This window comes from Pagrus major, chromosome 3 (genome assembly GCF_040436345.1).
Source record: "Pagrus major chromosome 3, Pma_NU_1.0".
Classification (NCBI taxonomy): Eukaryota; Metazoa; Chordata; class Actinopteri; order Spariformes; family Sparidae; genus Pagrus; species Pagrus major.
Window position 1 is genome coordinate 22,000,064 of NC_133217.1, and position 26,035 is coordinate 22,026,098.

The 26,035-nt window shown below is 40.2% G+C and overlaps 1 protein-coding gene across 1 annotated transcript in view; it reads right to left on the reverse strand.

Annotated features, from left to right (window-relative positions):
* Positions 1–26,035, reverse strand: part of thsd7aa (thrombospondin, type I, domain containing 7Aa) — a 207,665-nt gene that overhangs the window by 93,978 nt on the left and 87,652 nt on the right. Inside the window, 3 exon segments of the mRNA XM_073463190.1 lie at positions 3,348–3,551; positions 6,900–7,055; positions 23,888–24,069. Coding sequence (XP_073319291.1) covers positions 3,348–3,551; positions 6,900–7,055; positions 23,888–24,069 — 542 coding nt within the window.

Genomic DNA, 26,035 nt, shown 5'->3' on the forward strand with positions numbered 1-26,035 from the left:
CAGAAATGCTGTTCTTTAATGATCCCATTAAATTGTTGTCATACCACTCGTAATATGTTTCGCCCCCACAAAAAACAAAAGAAAACAACAAACAAAACCTAGACAACGGTTTCGATTTTGGCAAATTGGCACCATTTTGGGTATGCCAAATCAACAGTTCCTGTTTGCAGTGTACAGTAGGGATGCAATGATATAATTAGCCCGAGGTTCGATACATACCTCGGTTTTTGGATCACGGTTTCGGTTCAGTTCAGTACACATTTTTTGGGAGGAGAAAAAAAAGCTGCAATATTACTATCCAAAATTCTCTCTTTATTTTGCTTACTAGCAGCAACAAAAAGTGTTTTACATTTATGGTGTATTGTATAATTTCACATAAATAAACTTATATTAAAATAAAAACACTTTCAAATGGGAAAAGTGCCTCTTGGCCTTGACTACTGGTATAATAAGAAGACAATTAATTATCAACTGTCCATGGTGAGCGCAAAGCTCTGTGTTTTTGTCAATTCATCCTCAATGGCTTTGTGCTTCTTTTCATAGAGGTCAGGAATAATTTGGCTGCTGGAAATGTATGAGAGGGCACAATTTAAAGTGGATCAGAGTCCATGGGAAGTAGCAAAGAAACATTTAACTGCAAAACCGAGAATCTGCAAGCCATAAGGACGTATTGAACCGTGGATCGTTCAACATTATATTGAGATTTGTGGCACCCTTACTGGATACTAAGGAGAACTTAAAAACAGGCAAGGTCTAGAGTCATAATGAGTGTCTTTTTATCTGGTTTCTTAGCAGGTTTATGGCTGTTTATTCAATAAAATGATATCTAACAGTTGACCAATTAACAGGCCAAATCAGCAGGCTAAACTTCAATAACTAACTTCCCGTCGTTTCTGGAACACCAGCATGTGCCTGCCCCTTCACCTCAAACAGTATCTTTGCCTCACATCTCTCCTGCAGTGCCCCCCTGGGGAGGTCCAGAGGTTTTAAACCTCACAGTTCGAAAACCTCACAGTTTGAAAATCTCTGGTATAGTTGTCACATTCAATTTCTCATGGGCCTTTACAAGCGATGTTACAGCCAACATTGCTGAGAAGATAAATACTCCTTTTGTGCACTTAGTGGGACCCTCCTAAAACACAAAATCATATTAAAATAAAGCACTCATAGCTGATGGTCGATGTTGCTCATCTGGAAGGTTGTGCCTGTACTAGGTCCTATTTGTATTATTATTTGTAGTTTTTCTAAAGCCTCTTATGTGATTTATTGTTTACATTTCACTTTGATGAATATCACTTTTAATTGTCGATGTGACCAATTTTTCCCGCAGGTCATATCACATCACCGTTTTATCACAATACTTTATTGTCAATTCTAATTATTTGGACTGTAACACAGCGGCTAACAACCTGCCTATTCTGTTCATAGCTGGAAACCCCAAGAGGCAAGTGACAACCAGATTCATGTTACTAGTTATCCAGGATCTCTAATGTTAGTTTTAGTGAAGCAAGTATCCCAAAGCCTCAGGACAACATCCAGCAATATGGAGGTTGGCAAAGGTGGAAAATGGAATTTGACTGGTTTGATGTCAAGACACACATTTTGAAGTTTATTTGTTTCCTTTATATTTACTGGGCAAATGATGCACCCCAACTGGAGTTTGAAACTCTACACACACACATATACTCACACACACACACACACACACACACACACACACACACACACACACACACACACACACTAAAATTGCTTAGAATAGCACAAACAATAGAGGAATATCTCCCTCCAACAAATACAGCAATTACAATGTTGGGCAGTGAGCCAGGACTATAGGGCCCACCGTGTGGTGGAAATGCGGTTACATTTACCGATCCTAACACTGAATGCCTGAACCTTTAAGCGCTCTGTTTAAGATTTCTCTCGAAATTTTCTTTACCAAACATCTGTATTTGAGGATGGTAGCATTTATAAAGAGAGCCAGCAGGAATATGGTTGATGCAACTGTATTGCCTTCCCTGCTTATATCTGAATATAATTCAAGTAGCTAAAAGTACACTTCTAAGGTGGCAAATCCTCACATTGGAGAATCCAGTGGCAGAGACTGGTGTGTAGCCCCCTGCTTTGTTCTCACTAACACCGCCCCTCTCTTCATTCATTTTCTAGCTAACTCAAGCACTGCTGCAAGCTCTCTCTCTCTCTCCCTGTGTCCCTAGGGTCAGCTGTCCAGCAAACACATATGACATGTCATAAGTGTATATGACAAATCAAAGTACATCATCTTACTCATTATATATTATTCATATAATAATATTCAAATATGAAAATAACCAGTTGTTTTAATTTATTTTCGACGCTGTCCCACATTTCTACTACACTCACATATGCTAAGGGAATAGCACAGTATAAACAGTACAGCAATATATTTCTATTGTCTGACAATATACATCATCACATCTTGTGTTGGCGGTTGCCAAGAATAAACAGATAAACAGCTGGGCAGTCGACAATCAATGTTGATTAGACAAAGAAAAGACAGGGATCCTAGAGAAACTAAGGCGTCATCAACAGTAAATCACAAGAAGCAGGCAAGCACAGCGCAGACCACTCAGTTAATGGCAACACACACTGCCAATGCATGACTTCAACACACCCGTTGTGTTCCATGTGAGCCTGCACACAAACCTTAACTTCATAGATGAATTTGATAAACAGTTGAAAATCGGCTCCAGTGACTTATAATTATAACCTGATTTTGCCCCTGACCAGGCCAGCAAAATCACCTACACCACCTACATCCAGATGTGCCTCATTGTTAGTTGACTTCACTAAGTCGATAAAATGATCATATAATAATCTTTAGCATATACCTAATTATGAATGCATTAACAGGCAATACACACATGGATGGTAAACCAAAAGGAAGTATAGGACTCTGGGACACCCAAAATATACACAAGGTACACACAGCACTACAATTTTTGGGGGAAGAGAAAGAGACAGGAAGAGGAGAGAGATGGACAGATGGAAGTGGAGATCATGTTATTTTGGATGGCTTTGCTCAGGCAAATGAAGCCAAATTCACAACTTAATTTCTTTAAAAAATGAAGTAAAGTAAAAGCCTACAGTGATTGGTCACATTGATGGTCACAGCTGACAATATTTTGCCTGAGAGAGACTGTCAGTGTCATGACTACAGAAGACTGACAGGGGATCTATGGGAAATGGAGTGCCAAAACACCACAGTAGTCGTTGCTTTGAACCAAAAAAGTGCTTGAGATAAAAGTAACTCCCAGACATAAAGGGCTGCTTTATGGTAAAATGTTTGTAAAATGTCGTCTACTCACCATCACTGTTGACACACTGCACTTGTGGGTTCTGTGTTCCTGGTCCACATTCCCTCTCATTATCAGGGATGCACTCCTCCAGTTTTACCACCAGCCAGTCATAGCAGCTGGGCTCTTCACATGGTATTGCCTCCACCAGGTGGGGGCAGTTCCCTGTCCCGCCCGTTGGCTCATTGACGATCTTCCTCTTCCTCAGTTTGAAGCCTGTCGAGGAACAACAGGAAACTAATGATGCTCTGTAAAATCTTGCTGTAATTTGACAGAATCTAATGTGTAACTGTAAGCACATTAACTTGACTGTGTGGACTGAGTGTGCCTTTGATGATAACCGTAATATTGCATTTAATGTGACAGTTACTCTCTTCTCATTACAGTAGCTTTTATCCAAAGTGACTAATGCATGCAGGTATCCATTATTTCAACTGGGGTTTGTTCTCATGTGTGTCATCTCCTCTGCTCAAGGGCATGGGATTCGATGACCCAGGTCCTGGGAAGGGGGGATGTTAACTCCAGCCAAGCCAAGGTCACCCACCCCCTAATCCACACTCCTGCTCCAGCCCGATAAGGTGGCAGAGCCCTGGAGTGCTTGCAGAAAAACACATTTCTATTTAATTTTTGTCTCTCTCTTCTCCTCCAACCCTTTTTTTACTCAGGTGGTCAGTAGAACATGTACTGCCATGTGTCTAGACCCATTGATGGAAGTTTTATCTGAAGGGGGGTGGGGGGGTGGGGGGTGGGCAGGGTTGTATCATGGAAGATGAAAGGGGTGAGGGAAACTCAATTCTATCAGGCATCACTCAGTCCAGATACCGGTGTGTATCTATCGCAAGTTCTTGTTGATCTCATCTGGCGCGGCTTCCGTACTGCATAGGGCTGTGAGGGAGCGTGCCTCCAGGCAAATATAGCATAGTGACTGTTTAGGCTAGAAAAATGTACTCAATGACGTCGTTTTGAGTAAATTCTGGATGTCACCACTTCAGGACACTTGGATTGCAGCGGACGAGCAGTATGGAGGAATATTACAAAGTTTTTGTGTAGTTTTATGGACCTTTTCGTCTCGGACACCATTTACGCCCATTATATGGATTTTTGCTGCAGGAGGGTACCCCCGCAGGTCTCCAGCTGCACTTTGAGGAATAAGAAACTACACCGGACTTCTCATCAGCATGAGGGTGAGTCGATAATGACTGAATTTCGTTCTAGAGTGAACTATTCCTTTAAGTGACAGCCCAGTCCCCGAAAAAGTCAGGAGGGTTGGTCGCATTAGCTAAACACACCACATGCTATTGTTTTGGTACCAACAGTCAGGCCTCTGTGGACAAAGCAAAACAAGTTGTTTTTAGTGCTGTACCATACCAACAGTATGGGTGGGAGAAAAATGGATTCTTAGATGCATTGCCATGCGGACGCGGACGATTCTGAATCGATTGACAAATGTCAAAAATTGATTTTCTAAATGTTAATTGATAACGTAATGTTGACAGAACGTAAAAGGTGGAACTTGGAAGTGCAGAAGTGCAGCGCTGGGACAGTTGATGGCATGCACATAACAAAGACACGATATGGCTGAACGCGAAATCAGACCCGCACCCTCTACATTAAAAGCTAGTGTATGGAAGCATTTTGGCTTCTGTGAAGTTGAAGGGAAACGGGACCTGGAAAAGAGCCACACAATATGCAAGTTGTGTCAAACTAAACTAAAATATTTTGGAAACACGACAAACCATATTACACATTTCCACCCAGAGGAGGAAGAAAAACACCCGGTTGAAGTTGCTGCCAAGCAGAGGACCATAGAGCAAGCGGTATCAAAGCTTCCACCCAACTCGGAAAGGGCGAAGGGAATTACAAACTCTATTGCAACTTTTATTGCCAAGGACTTGCGTCCATATTCAGTCGTTGGAAACCAGGGCTCTCGCACTATGTAGTGCACTTTGGAGCCGAGATACAACGTCCCATCTCGAAGATGTTTTACTGACACAGCGATCCTGACACTCTACAACGAGACCAACTCCGAAGTCATGGAATCACTGAAGTGCTCTAAACAAGAGCAGTGAATGAGAGCCACGCAAATATGGCTGAGCTATTAAAGAATGCACTGCCAGGCACTGGTATGATTTCATTGTGGCCTATTTCATATTTTTTGTATGAGAGCTGCTTTCTGTATTGTTTACCTGTGACATAAATATGCTGTAAACAGAGCTGCAGGTAAACCCCGAACTTAAGTAGGTTTCTGCCCTCCACAGTGTATCAGTGCAGCCATTTAGAAAAAGTGACGCAACATTTTGACTATCCTTTCTGCAGATGTTTAAGTGCCTAAGATCTTTTTTGTATGAATGCTGTTTTTGATTGTATTATACAGCAAAATGTTTTGTTTGTTTTTTGGTCTGAGGGATTCTATGCTCAGGAATTTGTTTATAGTGAGAAGTCTTGGACTCTTTATTATTTATGTAATAAGGGCAGCATGAATGAATGAAAGCTGTTGATTTTTGGTACAGCAAAATGTTTTGTTTTTTTTTGTCTGAAGAATTATATTGCTCATTGCACATAACAGGGGGATGTTGGTTAGAAGTCTTTTTTTATGTCAGTGATACAGAATATGCTGAAGCTGTAATTTATTTACTACATGTATGCTGCTACGGGCACACTTTCCTTTTCCTGTTGGTTCTTTGCAAAGCTGGGATATTTGCTGGCAAATGTAACCTTCCAATTGACTTGCCACATCGTTTCAATTTGTTTTATTATTAAAAGATATTGGAAGTAAATTCAGTATGGATCATTACAAATACTTTGCTTTAGTAGTCACACAGTGAGAAAAAAATCGTTTTATCATTGCATCGCAGCCCTCTAAATAATAATCAGATAGAATCTTGAGGTGCCTAGAGATTCCCACCTCTAACCAACAGACAACAGAGCAGCTTCTTTCTTCAGGCTGTGAGATCCTTCCATTCATCCTCACCATGCCACCATAAAAATAGTTTTCCTTTTATGACTTATCCAACCTGGAAATTGAAAGTATTTCTTTACTTCCTTGCAGTATGTTTAAAGAGTATGGTGAGTTGTATCTTCTTAAAAACTTTTCTGAAAGGAAAAAAAGAGTGGGGCACTTCCAGCTTCCAACTAGCAAACAAGATCAGGAAAGCAGCTGCCTACAGAACAGAAGGAAGCCAGCCCAACAAAATGGGGGATAAGAAACTATTTCAAATTATTGCCCAGAACACAAAACAAAAAGTATCAGTATCAGAGTTTAGAGTACTATAGCAACCCTGTTCTACTCTGCATTAGAGGATCCAGTATGTAGAACTTAGTGGCATCATCCCTAACCTCATCCTCCCTTATGGTGGCTGCTAAAACTGCATGAAAGGTTAAAAATTTGAGAGGTGAAGCTGAGGTTGTGTTTATGCAAAGGAGAAATTCTGTTATTCATTTTGTATGAAATCACATTTGCATTTGTGCTTGTTAATAGTTCCTGGAAGGAAATGCCTGAAGCCTGTGCCTATTGAACTCTACTTTGTGGCACAGTGGCATTATGATGCTCACGTGAGGTCTTACCTTTTTTGGCTGCCTGGTCCTGGCAGTTTTCATATGTGCAGGGTCCCCAGGCGCTCCATGAAGACACCTCACACTCAACAGGACAGCTGATGTGGCAGAGCTGGGTGGTGTTCGGGGGGATACTCAGACACAGATCATTGTCCATTGGTCGCAATTCTATGCGGACACAAACAAATGTCAATGGCATACTGCCAGATGTTATGTGGTGAGAAATCATGACAGCAAAATGTAAGAGAATACAATAAAAGAAATGAAAACAGAAAAGAAGAAGAATCACATAGGTCTTCATTGAATAAGACTTTATATTTTCAAATGAGCAGCCTAAATATTATACAGTTAGTGAGTAACGTGTACAGTTACAGCCGTACTGTAGTTACAACCTAAACCATATTCTTCTACCCCATTACATCTCAGTGGCAAATATTACGCTTTTATTCCACTACATATATTTTAAAGCTTTAGTTAGTTTAGTTAGCATTAGCCCTGCTGGTTACTTTACTTTATTTACTTTATTTATATTTTATATCAATAATCTAAAGTTGTAGCCAAGTTATATTATTATAGGTTGAGACACCCAGCAGTATATACAGTTATTAAAATTAGTTCATCCTTTACCTGCTGCAGCCCTAAAGTTATGAACACATTAATGCATCAATAGTTATAATTCGAGAATATACTATACATACATTATTCTAAAATGGACCATTTGTTTATTCAGTTTATTTAGTGTGTTTAAGCACATGAAATCAGTCAATGAAGATCTTTCTACTCTGATCAAAATATCTCTCACCAATGCACCCATGGATACTCTGCAGAGCCCTAGGGTTCGAGCCATGTCCGTACCCAGCATTGAAGTCACCGAGGTCCGGACCTCTGTATTTTTTTCCCAAGTACACATCATAAAAGTTGTCCAATAATTACCTAAACATAACTCTACTTGCAAGATGCAAAAATATTGTACCGCGCTTAGATAACCAATTTTATCATCTGACCAGCAGCACAGGAATAACGGTGGTTTATTAGCCTACATACATAGAGAGGATCATTTTAGTAGCCTCCAAATTAAATGCTGCGGTCAACCATAGACTGAGAAACTATGAAAATCTGAATGGATGTATGTAACGAGGTAGCCTACCCACTGGCAGAGTTTAGGCTAGACTTTTGTGACGGTCCAAATGTCCGTAAATACTTCAGAACCATGGCTGGTGTAACATTAGACTCAAACAAAGTTTCTTAAAATCGACTCACCAATAACAGGCAGCGGGCCAAAGACGTTTTGTATGTAGGTATGATATGAAATAAGTATTAAATCTAAGAAAAAATGTTGACAGCCCTGGTTTGATAAAATATTTTCATAAATGTATATTTTAATCAGTCAGTCCAGCTGGCGTCAGGTCAGTGTGTTTGCCAAAGGAGAGGCAGAAACGTACTTATTCACTCAATTTTGACCAGTGTCTATACAGCATCAGTTAAAACAGGTATGATAATAAAGTTACAAAAACAACTGACTGTTACAACAAGTGGTGTAAAAATGCACTGTTATGGAAATGTTGGTGCTTTTTCATCCTTGGATTGCGTCATCTGTGTAAACTCTGCCCAGTAGCTAGCCTTGGTTTTTTCATGACTTAATTCTAGCAGACTGTGGTAGCATGTAAATAGCCTATCAGTTGACCATGTGTTTTCTTTATTCACTGACAGATGAAAATGAAAAGACTACGTCAGGCAAAGCTGAACTTTTGTACTGGAAAGGAGACTGAGAGAAAGAGGAAGAGAGGTGTAATTGTCCATTGTGTCCCTGTGCTGGTCAAAACAAACAAAAACAGCCAAACCTGATCATAACCCCATCATTTTGAAACAATTCAAGGCCATTTATAGACTTAATTACTAAATAGAGTGATTACAAAAGCACATTATATATATGGTGGTATACATTTCACATTTAAAAAATATATGTTAGAATGGAAGTGTAGGACATAACAGTTAAAATATAATATCTTATTGTATTCACTTGCGCTGTCTGAGACACATTTCTATAGTCCAAATTATGCAAACTCCAAAACAAAGATACTGATGGTGTAGAATTACTGTTAATTATTTGAATGAATTTTACCAGGAGAGACAGCGAATACAGAGGGAGAGAGAGAACAAAGAGCAGATGATAGAGAGGAATATGAACAAGACCAGGAGATGGAGAGAACAGATGTTGAAGACAGAGAGACAAGAGGAGATGAGGGAAAGCAGAGATCCATGGTTCATTGTTGGCAAAATTATCATGATGGCCTGACCCTTGGTCACTTGCTGTGTGTCATCAACCTGCCTCCTGTCAACTCCCAAGCCGCTCCACCAAGAGAAATGAAAAATGTATTCCCCCAAGCCAAACGCACAGGAGGGCCAACTCCTCAGGTCAAGACTCTGCTGTCGACTTACATCTGAAGGATAAAAATCATTCCTTTGAGGACAACAATGTAAACATATTGGCCAGAGAAGATGGTTTGAAAGAGGAGTAAAAGAATCCATCTATGTCAAACTGGAATGACCGTCTTTGAACAGAGGAGGTGGCCTACGACATTACTTGTCACCGACCTACAATGCAGTACTGAGTTCCCTCCCCAGGCAGCTTAACAACCATTCACACCTGAGCCTACCTAGCCCTAGCAACCCACATGAAGGCCGGCTGGGTCAACGACCCACAAGTGGCCCTAAAGACTCTGAAACTCAGAGCTCACACGTGTCCTTAACGACTCTGTAAGGACACTCCCACACAGAGTTTAAAAGCCTGCAACTCCCCTCCAGTTAGTTAGAAGTCAAGAAGCCTCTTGGATGAGAGGTGAAACGTCTTCAAGATATTGAAACATGTCCAGTTGCCTACAATACAGCTCTTACAATATTATAGTTTGTCCTGCTACCACTGCAGATGCTGTTAGCGCAGTCAGCCTCTCAGATGAGTGCTGCACACTCAGTTTTTTCCATCTTGTTAAATCATTAATGACCCAGCCATATCACTTTCACTTTCATGCAGTACTTTTGAAAAACAAAAAGCTGAAGCATAATATTGGTGACCTCATGATATGGTAGCCTTAATAACAATTAAATATTATTATGGGAATCACACTCTCTCAAATACTGTATGCCTATGATACAGTAAGAACAGCTAACTTCACACTGAAGTGATGCTTCAGCTTCCATCCTCACTGCTTTGCCTGTTGGATAGATAAACCATTGCAACTGGTTTCCAGACATGGGGCTTAGGGGCGTTACGATTCGGCCCTAATCACGGACCAATTAGGGCCCCATCACGGAGGAACAGGAAGTTTTAAGAGGTTTCATCTGTATAATCTGCATTAAAAATGTAGATTAAAAATTTTCTACGTTGTGTAAAGTTACTGGGAGGTGATGTATTTCCAGCCCCGGGCGCAAAAATCTTTGGCATTCGCTCCTTGTTATAAGTTGTACATGCGCACTTCACTCACTATAATACAAGAGATAGGAGCTTGCTGGGCCCTGACTTTCACCACCCCAAGGCCGTGATAAACAGCGTGAAAAGGAGTCAACGTAGGAGCAGATGATGTAGAAGTTTGTAGAGAGTTGGAGGAGCCTTGTATGATAGAGTGGGAGCATGTTCCCAGTACATATCGAAATGGAGAAAGAAAGTTCAGTTAAGTCGCTGAAAACAACCCCATTTGGGAGGTGAACGCTGCAGGAAAAGCTGAGATTTAAAGAGCTTTGCCCTGACCAGCCCGACATTGTAATTAAATAACAAGCGCAAGACAGAGGAAGACAGTACATTCTGTCTTTTTCATGAGGCTGGTTTGCTAAGAAGTCTTAGCTAAATGCATGCAGTGAGGTCGGTGCTTTATTTTGCTTTCCCTGCCTCCTTTTTCGAACAGCAGGAACCGAATCAGCATGGATCCAGTCAGGTATGACTGATTTAAAGCACTTTGCAGAAAAAGTTAAACGGCATGAACAAGCTACGAGTCACATGGAAAATGCTTTGCATCTTGGCATGTTTGGTAGAGTAAATATTGCTGCTCAGCTTGATGAAGGCTACTGGCTGGGGATCACACTCAGATTGTTGAAGACAACAAGGAGGTTGACAAAAACAGGCACATCTTGTCTAAAATAATAGACTATGTAAAGATCTGTGGTGCGTTTGAGCTGGTCCTACATGGCCATGATGAAAGTGTATGCTCAGAAAATGTAGGTGTTTTCAGAGGACTGGTGGATTTTGTAGCATCACTAGATAGAGCAGCACAAGAACCTCTGCAGTGTAACTGTTTAAAGGAACATCTAAGACATTGCTGACTTTATTTTAAGTAATTTATTTTAAGCTATTTTAATTCTACTTTTTTGTGGAAAAAACATATCAGACAAATGATACTGTTCCAAGCAGAGTAAATCCCCCCCCCCCAAAAAAAAAGTTTCACCAGCTGCCACTGGTTTAAACTCCCGTCTTCAAAGGTATGTGAAATCTGTATAGTTACATCGAACAAACCACATACATGAAAACACTTAAAAAAGAAAAAGGTAGAAGTTGGTCTTTTAGATCTCCAGTAGCCCTCCCCTCAGAATCCCATATCCTCCAAGAAACAAATCTTTTCAGCTAAAAATCAAAATCAAAAGTCAAAAAATGCAAACAATCAACTGTTTTATTCAGTCTTTTACACCCCCCAAAAAGCCAAATCTTCCAAGACCTGACACCTTTGAAACAACAGAGCTTGTTTTATTTTCCCAGTAGAGCAGGCAAGTCTTCTATTTGGCTTGATTCTCTGAGGAGCTCAGCTCCAAACAGCTGTAGGTGACTCTCTGCAAGGTCATCAGGCTGATGAATCATTTTCGCTGCACCACAACAGGACCGAGCCTCATTCACATGCAAGATGCCCCCGGGTGGCCAAACGTGCGTCTTTTAATGGTGTCGCTTAAGTGTGCTTGCATATGGCATGCCCTTGAGTGCCCATGTAAAACAATAGTGAGTGATATGTTGAAAGTGCGTGAGTAGGTGCTATTCCATCTACATCAATATAAAATCATTTTCAGATTCTTTTATATATTGAATTGGCTGAGGACTACTTTCATTCTATCAGGCCATCAGATCAGGATCTGATTGGGAATCCAAGGGCTGGGAGAGACCTGTATGATTTTTTGGAACAGGAGTGCTGAAGTTGCACCAGGGGAATGAATAACATTAAATGTCAACATTGTATTGCCATCTAACGGCCATTCTAAACACATATTATTAATTAAACCTAATTTGGGCCTGCAACTAACAATTATTGTCATGTTTGATTAATGGTATAAAACGTACATCAGTGTTTTCTAAAGCCCAAGATGACGCCCTCAAATGTCTTGTTTTATCCACAACCCAAAAATATTCAGGTTACTGTCACAAAGTAGTAAAGAAACCAGAAAATATAAATATTTTATGAAGCTAGAATCAGAGAATTTTGAATTTTTTTCTCAAAAGTTACTCAAACTGATTATTATTAATGATTAATATTAACGATTATCAAAATAGTCGGCCATTAATTCAAAAGTCAAATAAATAGATTAATCATTGCAGCTCTATTATTTAGCAACCTATGTGTTCATGTTCTCATATTGCCACTCTGCTCTCCATTTCATGAATCATTTCTGTTATGTCCCATTCTTACTGGCACAGCTGTGTAGATGGTGTAAGGACTGTAATGTGACTGACTGAGAAGACAGTGATTAATTACCATGCTCATCAGAATATTCCACTCTATGCTACACGTTTGTGCATTTTGCACACAGTGTGTTTGAGATCAAAGTCATTAATGTAATGTAGGAGGCACCACCTCCTTAGAGGAATATTGAAATCAAATCAATATTTTCTTAAGTTATCAGTCAGATATCTAAAAGTGTGACTTCTCGAATAAATTGATCTCCGTTCTCCACTCCAAGGGAATACACAGAACCACGAGCATGATTTGTTTTAATGTGTGTTGTTGTATTTTTCTATTTACTGTAAAGGAGTGTCATATAATTCCAATTAAGTGATTTTTTTTAACCTTTTTGTTTTATTTGATGTAATTCCCAAATATGTTGTGTTGATACTTTGTGTCAAAAGGGAGGAATGTGGGGAATAACAGTTTTAGATTCAGAAATGTATGGTACAGAACATATCTGGATGTGAGAGGAGGGGAGAGCCCCTTCACCTGAGGTGTGAGGAGTTGTCAGGAGTTGTCAAAATCCTTCAGAGAATTAGCAACACTCAAACTTCAACAAGGAGATTTTCCCTTACACATTCAGGGGGCAAGCTCCATTAACATTTTCAAATCCAAATAGAAAACATGTACTTTTTTGTTCATCACCAGCTGGGAACTCATCACTGACTGTTCTCATTTTCAGTCCTGTTAAAGATACACTTTATGATCCTTTGTATTTAAATTACTCTCTCAACCATGTTGTCTTATTGACATGTATATTTGTGTGTATGAGTGCTCATAAATGTGCATGCATTCTTACTATTTTACTACTACATTTTTATCATATCTTTTATTTGTTGGTAACAATTGTATAATCACAATATTACACTTAAGGGTGAGCTTTACTGTCATTGGTAGCACAAAACCATGAATATCTATAAAATTTCATGACATTCCATTTAATCCTTTTCAAAATGCTTCAGTCTTGGCCAACCAACCGACATTGCCATCCCTAGAACCACACCATTAAATGGCTAAATATTTGACAAGGGAGTCAAATCCATTTAGTTTGGCCAGTCAAATAAGGGTTTATGGGAAATGCTGATAATACTGGCAAAGAACATCAAACACCCAATTGTCAGTACTGGCCGTGAATATGCCATATCATTTTCTGAGCTATAAAACAGATGATCAGTAAATATGCCACTGCGCTAACAGATGCTGAATTAGATCATTCAAATGACTTGTTGATGAATTTAATTCCAACATGTTCACGTGTTGTCAGGGTAGCAAAACAGTCAGACATCCTGATTCCTATAAAAAGCTTTCCATTCACATTATTCATTAAGAACTTTTCGAGGACAATAGCCTCTTTGTTCTCCCCCCTCCTTGTCTAGTCTGAGCAGCTCTCCACAGCCATAACAAAGGCTGATTAATGGAATTCTCCACACAGACTGCCCTTGCCCAGGTATCTCTGTGCCAGATGGTCTAGTCTTCTTGCTGCTCTTCCAGCTACTGAATTAGGAACCTCAGAGGCCACCACCCTGTGCTGCTAAGTGCCAGCTGCCATCAATAACCTGCCTCCCAGTTCATTTCCGGCCAAGGATTCATGGCTTTCACATTGGCACAGCTGTTGTACAACATGTCACTATTTGCTTCCCAATTGGGTTTTGCATTCACCAGAACCAGTAGAGGAAAAACAGCTGATAAAACGTATAGCAATAACAACTTTAAATATATTTTTATCTTCAGAAGAACTTGGCTGGCTGTGAAATATGTGACATCAGGAAGAAGCTGCTTATAATAAACCAATAACACATTGTAATAAACAGTGACATTGTCAGCAGTAATCTTTGCATGAATGTGGCACAGTTCAGGATTGACTAAATCCTTCGCTCTCCAACTGTGAGTATATGAAATCAAGAACGGGTAGTGATCTGGATGGTGGTAGCTCCCAGTAATCGTACTGGGAGTGATGTGTGTTCACAGATAATGCTGCCAGACTATCCTATCTCAGACACTGTGGGATATGCTGATCATCCATGAAAGCAAATGATAAGATTACATCAGCTTAATTGGGCTATGGAGTCCCTCCATAGAAATGCTTGGCTCATCACAATGAAATCATCCACAGCATCCTGGCACACAAGAACCAGGAAATGATCAAGTTAGTTTGGTCATGATAAGAGCCGGCATATATGTAGAATACATTGAAAAGATGACAGTCGAAGTCAATGCTGAAGGTGGCTTAAGATGTAGCTCCTCTGTATCTGCTGACTCCAAAGACTCTTAATTGACCCTGCTGAAGTGAGTGACAAAATCATCCAACTGTTCTCATGAAATACAAGGTCAAGGTGTTTTTTGTCTTTTCAAGTCAGGGTCACAATTCTGTCGCAGACTCTTGATTTTGATTACATTAATTGTCATTATTCTTCATGGTTGTTTTTGTTTTTTCTTGCTACCCTTTGTCATACTAACTGGTTTCCACCAATGAAAATAGACATTTAGATTCCATGGAGCACTTTGTTCTAGAGCCCAGACAAACCAAACTGACAACATAGAAATAGCGGCAATGAAAGCCGTCTGTAGCATTGCCTCACAAAGCCTGTGTCTTTGTGCACATTAACACATCACAAATACTACAGCAAATGTAAACTGCATGAGAGGCGATAACTCTCCATACCACCAGATGGCGGTAGTCTATGATGTATTCATCATTTAAAAAGGGAAACCGGAAGACTCTGCAAATGTTGTTATGGAAAAGCAGTATTTTCACTTCACTCTAGTCAATGCAGCTACTTCTAATCAAGAATATGTCTTATAAGAAGTTGTAAATGGCACTAGTGAAAAGGCGAAGGTTGAAAATAATGAGAAACTCCACTAAACAAGTGAAATCATGGGCGTAGGAAGGATCTGAAATGTGGGTGGGACAATTTTAATGGAAGTTTGGAGGTTCTAGCCTCGAATTTTTTTAAATAGAGTAGAAGTCATTTCATGGAGTCTGTTTCCTTTTAACAAGTGCTAATTTAAAGGAACTTGGGGCAGGATCAAGAAATAAGACTCAATAGTGACACGACGGCCACTGCGGCCGCTGCAGCCATCAGCCAAGCCACCGCGGGATCACGCATGAACTCTTCACAGCAGTGCAGCTGATGCTGTGACACTGTTATTTCTTTACTCGCTGTTCACGTGACTGTACTGCAAGACCTCCGCACATGCCTCCGCGGAATGACATTGGTAGCCTACAACTGCGAACAGCAGTAACTATTCAGTGTTACACAGCGGTGGACTAAGTTACATGTTTGCAGCTAACGCTACTTTGCACGTTGGGTCACTCCGAGTCCTCCGTGATCTCATATGATTTTCTAATCAAGCTCTAAACATGACCTGTAATGTTTTCTTACCTGGTTACCAGGAAATGAGCCATGTCAGCATCTGTTTTCAGTCCCAATTCAAGTTGAAGCTGCCTCCATGAGTCGAACGCGTATCCGATGTTTATTCGGGTGCTAGCCCGGCTTTGGTCGTAATTTCATTTCAACTCACGAGATGCTGCTGATAAAACCTTAGTTTTCTTCTTAGTATGACTTTCTAGTGGACTTTGTGTGGTGGTGGGTCGTTTGCTGGCCGTAGCAGAATCCATTACTACCCAAACACTAGTTTGAGTCCACCGCGCTTGTCTTCTTCCCGTATCTAAGTCGAAAGCTGTCGAGGATGTGCACTCAGCATCATCTGACGTCACGTCCGCAGGACTGCGCGGGAAATTCGGACCACGAATTGCAGTACATTATGCAGCACACAGCCTGTTCAAGGCAATGGAGAGATACGTGAGTGGGCTCATTCTTTTCGGTTTTGAACGCTTCATCACCCATTAGCATTTAACAACTTAAAATGCATGTTTATTTTTTCACAAATCCTGCCCCAAGTTCCTTTAACTGTCTACGTGGAGGAGCAGCGGCTCTACTCTGAGCTCCCCACAGATGACTGAACTCCTCACCCTATATCTTGTATCCGCAATCTCGCTCTACCCACAGCTTGTGGCCATAGGTGAGGGTCAGAAAGTAGATAGACTGGTAAATTGAGAGCTTCGCCTTCTGGCTCAGCTCCATCTTCACCACAACGGTCTGGAGCAGCACCTGCTGATGCCGCATCAAACCTCCTGTCCATCTCCCGCTACATTTTCCCATCACTCGTGAACAAGTCTCAAGATACTTGAACTCCTTCGCTTGGGGCAGGAGCTCTCCCCGCAACCAGTGGGAACAATCCACAATTTTCGGGCAGAGAACCATGGCCTCAGACTTAGAGGTGCTGACCCTCATCCCGACCACTTCACACTCGACTGCAAATCGCCCCAGTGCCTGCTGGAGGTCACAGGCTGAAGAAGCCAACAAAACCACATCATCTGCAAAGAGCAGCGACGCAATTTGAAAGTCCCCAAACCGCACACTTTCCTCTACATGGCTGTGCCTCGGGATCCTGTCCATTAAATCACAAACAGGATCAGAGACAAGGGACAACCCTGACAGTCCAACACCCACTAATGAAAAGTGTGGCTGTACTTTCTCTGCCATTTGTGTCCGTAAACAATGAGCTCACTATGCCACAGGAGTGCGGTGAATAGACTGTGGTCACTCGCAGTGAGTCATGGGCGGAGTCAGCGCAGGGTGGGCAGGTAAGGACAGATTGCTGGACAGGTAGGCAATATCTTTGGGAAGAAGTTTTTACAGCCTTGTCGCTGCCAGAGACCATGGATTGCTTTCCTTTTTTTTCCAAATCATTTTATATTTTGATCACTGTCTGGATGTTAAGGGATTGTATACAATTAAAATAAAAAATGTTTCTGAACAGAATTACCAACCCCAGCTTTAAGTGTAATCAGTTCAGACAATCACATGATTAAAGTTGTAGGGAATGTAGTTTGGGTCTACATTTGAACCTGATTCATGGGTAGGTTAAAATAAAGATATGATTTCTTTTGAAGTTTGTACTGAGTACTGCATTATTTATAGCTGCTGTCTGTGCCCTACATTCTAACCAATCCTGTCCTTTATACCTGTTTAAATATCTTTGAAGCGGACGGCAAACACTTTTGCTGGATGATCACTTTATTTTTCCAAAGGCTGATCTCTGGAGAAACTCTAACAGCTGGATCTACATCTGCTTTGCTGTCTGGTTTTGTTGTTTGTGCGAGTTCAGTGCGTGTTTCATTCTCACAGTTTTTTCACTCATTGGACATGTCGGGCAGTGATGCACCTGCTGATATACTGAATATTAAGTTTTGTGCAAATGAAGCTTCTGTTATACACAGTAAACTTCCTCTGGATTTTTTGTGTGAACCCACAACCTTAAAGTTCAAAGTGCAACTGTGATTTTCTGTCTGTTACCTGTTTAACAAACACCTGCACATGAAGAACAAGCTGCATTATATTTATACTGTGTACTGTGTTTTTACACTGTGTACTGTGTATTTATACGTGTACTGTTTTCCATTTCAACTCACAGAATTAATTTACATATTTATTCATTATGCCTCTGTATTCATTGATATTCTGATTGTGAAATAAGTATTTAATAACCTAGAATGTGATTATAATGTCTTTTGAACACTGGAAACTATATTTAGGCTAAATGTTTCAGGGAAAACTGAAATGATGTAACATATCAAACCTGACGTTCAGGAATGATCAGCCTCACTATGGATACATGGATGTGCTTTAAATTCAAAACGCATGCTTAATTTTTACAAAAAAAACATTCATGTCACCTCCTGGGAAACTGGCTATATTAGCATGAGAAAAATGATCCTACATTTTGTAATGTTATCCACAGGAAGCAGAAATCACATATTTGAAGATATTAAAAAGCTAGAAGAATGTAAATTGATTCAATGACTAATTTATTATAGCTTTGTGTCACAGGCTCATAATATAGGCCTACTGTACTTTTTTGGCTAAAAATACATATTTGCTAACATTTCAAAATGAGAATATCTCAAAATTCAACATATAGAACCAAACAGTCGACTGAACTATCTAAATTGTATGTGACACACTTAATCTCCAACAATGACTTTTGCTGTTTTCTATTTTATAAATATCATAACCTTACACGATTATAGTGCCCAGTTGTAACACATAATGTGATGATGGTGCTGCAGTAACAGTTTAAAAGACTTAAAGATAAAGCTTATAGCTAGAGCTCCTCCCTGCCTTTATACCCTTCTATCCTTTTGTTTAGTTCACTTGTTCATTCTTTACCTATTCATTTCATCACTTTCTTTCTTTCCCAGTGTTTTAGTCTCATTTGCTATTTTTCCTACCTAGTATACTGTCTTTGTTCAAGGCTTTCTGTGGTGACAATGTTTGACCAACCTTAACTCGGATGCCTGGCATCAGCACTTCAATGACTAGTAAACGTTTGCAGCGCATTTGTGTATGTGTATGTGTGTGTGTGATATTTCAATCTGTGTGTCTGCCTGCCAGTCTGCCTCTGTGCAAGGTGGCAGTGAAAACATGGTATGGAGTTTCATTAATTTGGGCATTCTCTCAATAAGCAAGTGGAAGGGATTTAATAGCTAACAAAGCACAGATGCAGCACTCTGAAAAGAGCACAGAGTGGATTAGACCAATGCAGTTTCAACATGGTAAAAGGGGGTGGACGACACTAGTAATTTTAAAACATGGGTGGGACGTGGAAGCCACGTATAATGGCTGCGATGCCCATGGGTAAAATCATGGATACTGTTACTCTTCATTTTCACTGATTCACTAAGCTGAATTGCCAATCTGAGTCATTTCTCTCACTCACAGGCTACACTGCAAATTCTCCTTTGCTCACAAGAACTATGGTCACAGACACCACAAATTACCTATTGGCTTGTGCAGTCACTGCACTTGAATAATAATGTGCTTATTTGCCTTTACAAGCGTTTCCTTACTTAAACCAAGCCTTAATTGCATTCTGAAAGAAACCATTTCAAAAGTACTGGCATTGAATAATAAAGTGTTGTAATTGAATGTTAAAAATACTTAATTGAACTGAATTTGCTCTTGACTTTTGTAGAATTGGCTGACTGAGTAACTGTCTTGCAGGTGGTTGTGCCACTTGGATGGCCCTCAGAAGCCATTATCCAAATAAAAACAAATATTCCTGTTGTACATATTCTCAACAGTAAAGGCAGTGGCCAGTGTCACCATGGCCAAGCATTATTAAAGCAAGGAAAGGATAACCATAAACATGACTTCATTCATCCAAGGTCCAGGTATTACTTCTGGCTGATATTGTATGCAAGTGTAAGGTGTTTACAAGATAGAGACAATTAGCTGACCAGATCCGTCATTTCCTCCAGCCAATCAGCTGACACGCAAACAAAAAAACAATCACTTCCAAAAACTTCCACTGTAAGATTTCAGTGAGGAAATTATTTGTTTCCAACCTATAAAACGGCTAAAATAAGGGAGTAATAAATTGTGCAAATCAATACACAGGATGGATAAAGGCTGTTATTTACATCATGGCATGTCCAAGTTGGCTAAATTATGCAAGACATGACAGCACCGAAGCTGTCTGAGACAAGGACAGGTGCAGGGTGAAAAAAAGGAGGATGTGTCTCTGCAGCTGAGCTGGCAGAGCTTGTCCCATAGTTTATCACACCCATTCAACTCTTCTCACTTTTCTCCTGTTGCCACCATCCTTTGTTCGTGACACTCTCACCTGTCATAATGCCTCGATTAATGTCTCCCTACTTCCACCCAAAAACACTTTCCATAACAGTTACTTAACATGCAGGCTTGGCTGCAGATGTAACCACTTTTTCATCCTAACAGTATATGTAAAGGGAAAATGTGGAAAGTGTGAGACTCACTGCTGTTAACAAAATGTGGAGTCTTGACACTGAAGGATGAAAGCGTGTGGCTGGTTGGGAGCATCTGATCTGAATAATTTCTAGCAGCAGACGCCAGTTCAGCCTCCCAAGCCAGATGGACTGAGACTTATTGTGTCAGTGCTGGATAAGCATGGCCATGCTGCCAGGCCACTTCTACCCTCAATGTGCTCAGTAATGCCACCAATTTACGTGAAAGCTCATATTTCATCTGCTATCCTTTCTGTGTGGCTTTTCCACTGACATTAGCATATTCATATAGCTCAGTCCCAGATTAGATATGAGGGGAAACCACGTTATTCTCCTTTCTGGTTCATACATGGCTGAAAAAGCAGGGGGTGATATCAGTGAATCTGAGCAGAGCCAAAACAGATGACATGTCTTTGGTGTGTGTGTGAAACACACGCCTGAGCAGATGATTCCAGAGCTCATAAACAAGTTTTTTGTCTGCCACTTGGCACTCACAGATGTTTTTTGAAGCTGTTATAAACCAGCCTGTGTCAGAACATGAGCTATTAAAAATGCTATAATTTACTCCACATGCCCGCTTTGCTTTCTGTCGCCAAGATAATGATTCCTGCTGCCTTAATCTTCCCAAATGTTGTTTGTTTGTTTGCTATTTGAGCTGATGACAACTTTTATTTGGCAATTTGAATTCTGTCTAATATAATGATTACTATGCAGCTGCAATACAGTGGGACTGGAATTAAGCTTGGATTACCAAGGCTCCCAGTATGTTACTATAAAGCACTATTTGGGAATGAAAGCAGATGTTTGTTTGCTTGTTTTTCTAAATCCAGCCTGATTAAATGCTAAATGACGCTGCCAGTGTTCTTTGTAGTAGTCTTCATTTACATTAATTATACAGCCGTGTCCAACAAAAGTCATATACAGTACTAAATGGTTTTGCCAAGTTATGTTTGATGCCATTTTTCCAGTTCAGGAAGACTTACTGAAATCGTATGGAAGAGGTCAGGGGAGATAGAAAGTGGACTAAATGCAGGACTTTAAAACTGGAGATGTGAGTCCTGTGTGGGTCTACAGCTGAAAGGATTATCATGTAAACATGGTTTTCTCGTGACTACATAATAATATTTCAAATTGTTTGATCTTCAAGAACAGTTCACCCAAAAATGAACAGTCATCATTTCCTCACCCCCATGCTTGTGGAAAGTCAGGTTAAGTTTAGTAGTCCAGAAAACATTTTGTGAGCTTCACAACAAAATAGCATTGCAGCATTCTCCTAAAAAACTGAAGTAGCTGGGGACTTGAATAAACAAACAAATGAATAAATAAATAAAAGAACAGAACTCTGCAACACTGCTCGACTGTAGCCTCCAGAAATATTGTGTGGATTTTTTTTGGGTGAACTATTCCTTTAACATTAACTTAACCATCCACTCCTTGACCATTAGATACATATGTGCTTTTTATAAAATCAACCATTATAAAAGGTTTTATAAGTTGTCACTACATACCTTATGACAACTTTTGGGTTGCCAAGTTATAAAAAAATCCTTTTGGAAATATGAAGCTTTGTCAGTCATTAATGCTCACAGGTTTCTAACAGTCAGTGTGCAGTAAAGTGACCAAATTGAACAGGTGCTGTAAAGTCTTTATAATATTTCTATAAAGAAAGATACAGTAGTGTGTCAGTGGAATTCAGTCATAGTGACCTAGTGACCTATAAAAATACACCCAGATGGCGTCAATTCAGAGCCAAAGCTACACACACCATGTGGGGATTTTTTTTCACTGACTCAGTGTAGGCATAACAGAAGCTCATATTGTTACATTTATTGAGGTATATAGACATCTCTGCAGTCTAAAAGCTGGATATAAAATCAGTATATTTTGGAACACTACATTCAAGTAGTATTTGAAAAAGCAGAGATGCAATCTCAAGGTCAGCAAGCTGGTTTCAGTGCTTGGCTGTGCATGAAAATCAGAAACAGATCAACGACATAGAACACACTTCCCAGACTCAAACATCTACTGAGATGACATCCTATTGAAAAACATTTATTTTTTCATTATATTCCTTAATTCTTTGATTGCATGAGGACAAATAAGTCTCAATTTAAGCCTTAAAAGCTAAATGCAGGAATAATACTGACCATGGGTGGCTAAGGCAACGGTAGCACAAAAAGATGCAGTGGCTGGTAGCTCCTCCAAATTATGCTATATTTGTGTTTTTAACTATGATTTCTTCAGTTTTGTTGCTGAAACACATACTGCTCATAGCAAAAATAATGTCAAGAAAGTGGGTGTTTTGGACTAAGAGCAGCAGACTTTGAGACCACCATGACCATCAAACCTGACCAGCTCGACCTCATGCTGATGATAAGTCCGGTGTAGTTTCTTATTCCTCAAAGTGCAGCTGGAGACCCGCAGGGGTACCCTCCAGCAGGAATAATCCATATAACAGACGTCAATGGTGTCTGAGACGAAAAGGTCCATAAAACTACACAAAAACATTGTAATATTCCTCCATACTGCTCGTCCGCTGCAATCCAAGTGTCCTGAAGTGGCGACATCCAGAGTTTACTCGAAACAACGTCATTTAGTACATTTTTCTAGCCTAAACAGTCACTATGCTATATCTGCCTGGAGGCACGCTCCGCGTTCACGCGAGTCTCCCTCACAGCGTTTGCACTACGGAAGCCGTGCCAGACAAGATCACAAGCACTCGTGATAGATACACACTGGTATTTACATCCTGCTGTGAGCGACCAGCACACACAAACACAAGAGGGATCTGCCTGTACTAGTGATTTGAAACTTTGAAACTCACAGCTGGATGTAAATACCGGTGTGTATCTATCGCAAGTTCTCGTTGATCTTGTCTGGACCGGACTTCTCATCAGCATGAGGGTGAGTCGATAATGACTGACTTTCGTTCTAGAGTGAACTATTCCTTTAAGGCTGCTAATGTCCGGTCGCAGGAAATGGACAAAATGGGACACAGGCTGGCCAAACAACATGAAATAAGGGACTCCACCACAACATCTTGAATCAATCTGTTGAACTCAATGGGCAGACCTTATTCTGGACGATGGGAGGTGGAATAACACTGATGCTTGTTGCTCACACACAGTCAAAGGTGATGGACATTGTTTCCCAGATGTTGAACTTTTAATATGAAGATGCTGACCACATTATCATCACCATCTTGTTGCTGCTGTTTGCATTTACCCTGACACAGATTCAGAAGATGCACTACATGTTTATGCATATTTGTATATTAACAGCTGTATATTTGTTCTGTAGTTTGTGTAGCATGAATATGTTGTGAATGTGAATAAATTACCTTGTACCGTGTATAGGTTCATTTTATTTAGAGCCTGCCCAGAATTGAATTTATAACGTTTCAATAAATGGTGAATAAGGTAGCAATACAAGAGAAAAGGAGAAATGACAGAAGAAACGCATGCTGGGAGAGTCACCTTCTTTGTTCCTGAGTGAGCTCAAGTTAGGTGGTGTATCGGTGCTGCTCTGGACACAGTAAACTTCTCGGGTCTGAATCCCACCTCCACACAACCCCGTCTGGTTTCCACGCCGACGGTCCTGTTGGCTCAGCAGCACATCCACCCTGCACTCTGTCCACTCCGTAGTTTTCCAGCTGTAACTGAGAACAGAGGTGGACACAACAAGCGTTACTCTTATACAGTAATCAGTCCCATGTATATACTTTTGTATTATTCATACAGTTTAGAGTCACAGGGATATTGCACATTAAGAACAAATACACATAATAAGCAGAGAAATAGATGAATGCTTGATGTGACTTGTATATACAGTATATATATATATATATATATATATATATATATATATGTATTATGTTATTACTTGGATCTTATGACATGGATTAAAATGACCCTAAAAGTAAAAAATGGCAAATTGACATTGGCATTATTTATAACCCCTAAAGGATTTTGGATCACGGAAAAAAAAATGACCACACATTTTTATCATTGTTTGTTGTCACAGTGTGCCTGGCTTTTTGCTGGCACTGAAAAAGATTGTACGTGCCTGAGTGAGGCGTACACATTTCTCATTGTAAGAAAGACTTTTTATGTTTTACACCTCAGAATTGCAATTTAAAGAGTTCAGTGAGCGTTCTCTAAGACTTGATTTTTTAAGATGAAGTGGGATGGTACATTTCATTCATAGATGGGTTTGTAACTGGTTAGTGAATTGGCAGCAGTCTGCTCAAGCAATAATGCATTGTGGTTTCACCCTGAGGTCAGAAAATGTAAACCCTGCCTCCATCTCTACTGATAATGGAATTCATTTGAGGTTGCCAATGAAAGGCTCCATATTCATGAGAAGAGTCCCCCTGTCTCTGTCCCTCTCTCTCAGTTGCTTCTGCACTGCTATAGGACAATGAGGCCCCTGGGAGAGCAATGCATTTTGGGGGTTTAAATTGCCCAGATGGGGACACTCAAACAGCGCAGTACTTCAGGACCATGGACAGAGCTCCTGCCTCTCTTTCTGTCTGTACAGACAGCAGCAAGAGTCGATGGACATTGATTTACTGTTTTACATTATGACTGATTCTACTCTGCCCATTAAACAGACAGGTTATATGGGAGATTAGCAGATTAGCAGATGGTTTTATAGTTAGCATCAGGGCTTTGTCTATCTATTTAACCCATCAATTGTATCATAAAGACATCTAGATTTCAGTCTACCAACTTTACCACTGGGTATGATCACTTAATTTCATTGGCTATTGAATTTAAGGTAACTGAGGTTTAGTGGCAGCATGGTGAGGGTGTCAGGGTGGGACAGCATGGTGGATAGAAATCAAACAGTGCAGCAGCTTCCTCTTAGAGTACAAAAACTATGGTATACTCCATTTATGTATTCCTTCTGGCACTGAGCCAGACACAAGTAATTTCCTCTTCATCTACTTATACACACAAACCCCAACAAGCCCCTTCCACTGACCTCACCCACATCATCCAACCAGCCTCACTCTGTCTAGGATTATTAAACCTGCAGACCTTGGCAGTAATGAGTTTGTCATTTTCTCACCCCACACTGTTAACATAATTTAAGGAGGCATACGCTGTAAGACATCTTATTCCATTTCAGGTTACTGGCTAATGTAACTGCCACTGTCTTCTGATAAAACACACAAAAATTGTTGGATAAACAGTAGATTATTAGCCACAGTGCAAAAAAGCTAGTCTTTGTGATGTAGGGTGACCAGATGTCCCTGTTTTCCAGGGACAGTCCCTGTTATGGTGTCCTGTCTACGGCTTGAGCTTTCCCCGAAAGTGTTCCCGTGTATAACTGTACCTTAAAGACAGACCGCTAAGTGAAATAATACTATGTGGCAAAAGAAGACCAGGTAGCAGAGCCTACCCATTAATGTCTCAATCACATTGTGCTTGTTTTGGCCACCAGGGGGGGCTGCTTGTAGTCATATCATGCTCATTCATTCCTCTACTTGCACGTACTATTTTATGAACAAGTTGTTTTTTCTTTCTCTTTTTTTTTACTTTATAGAGATACATGGTTCTCACAGGACAATGACGCAAAAACATAACAATCTCAAAGAATATGATGCATTGCTGTAGATT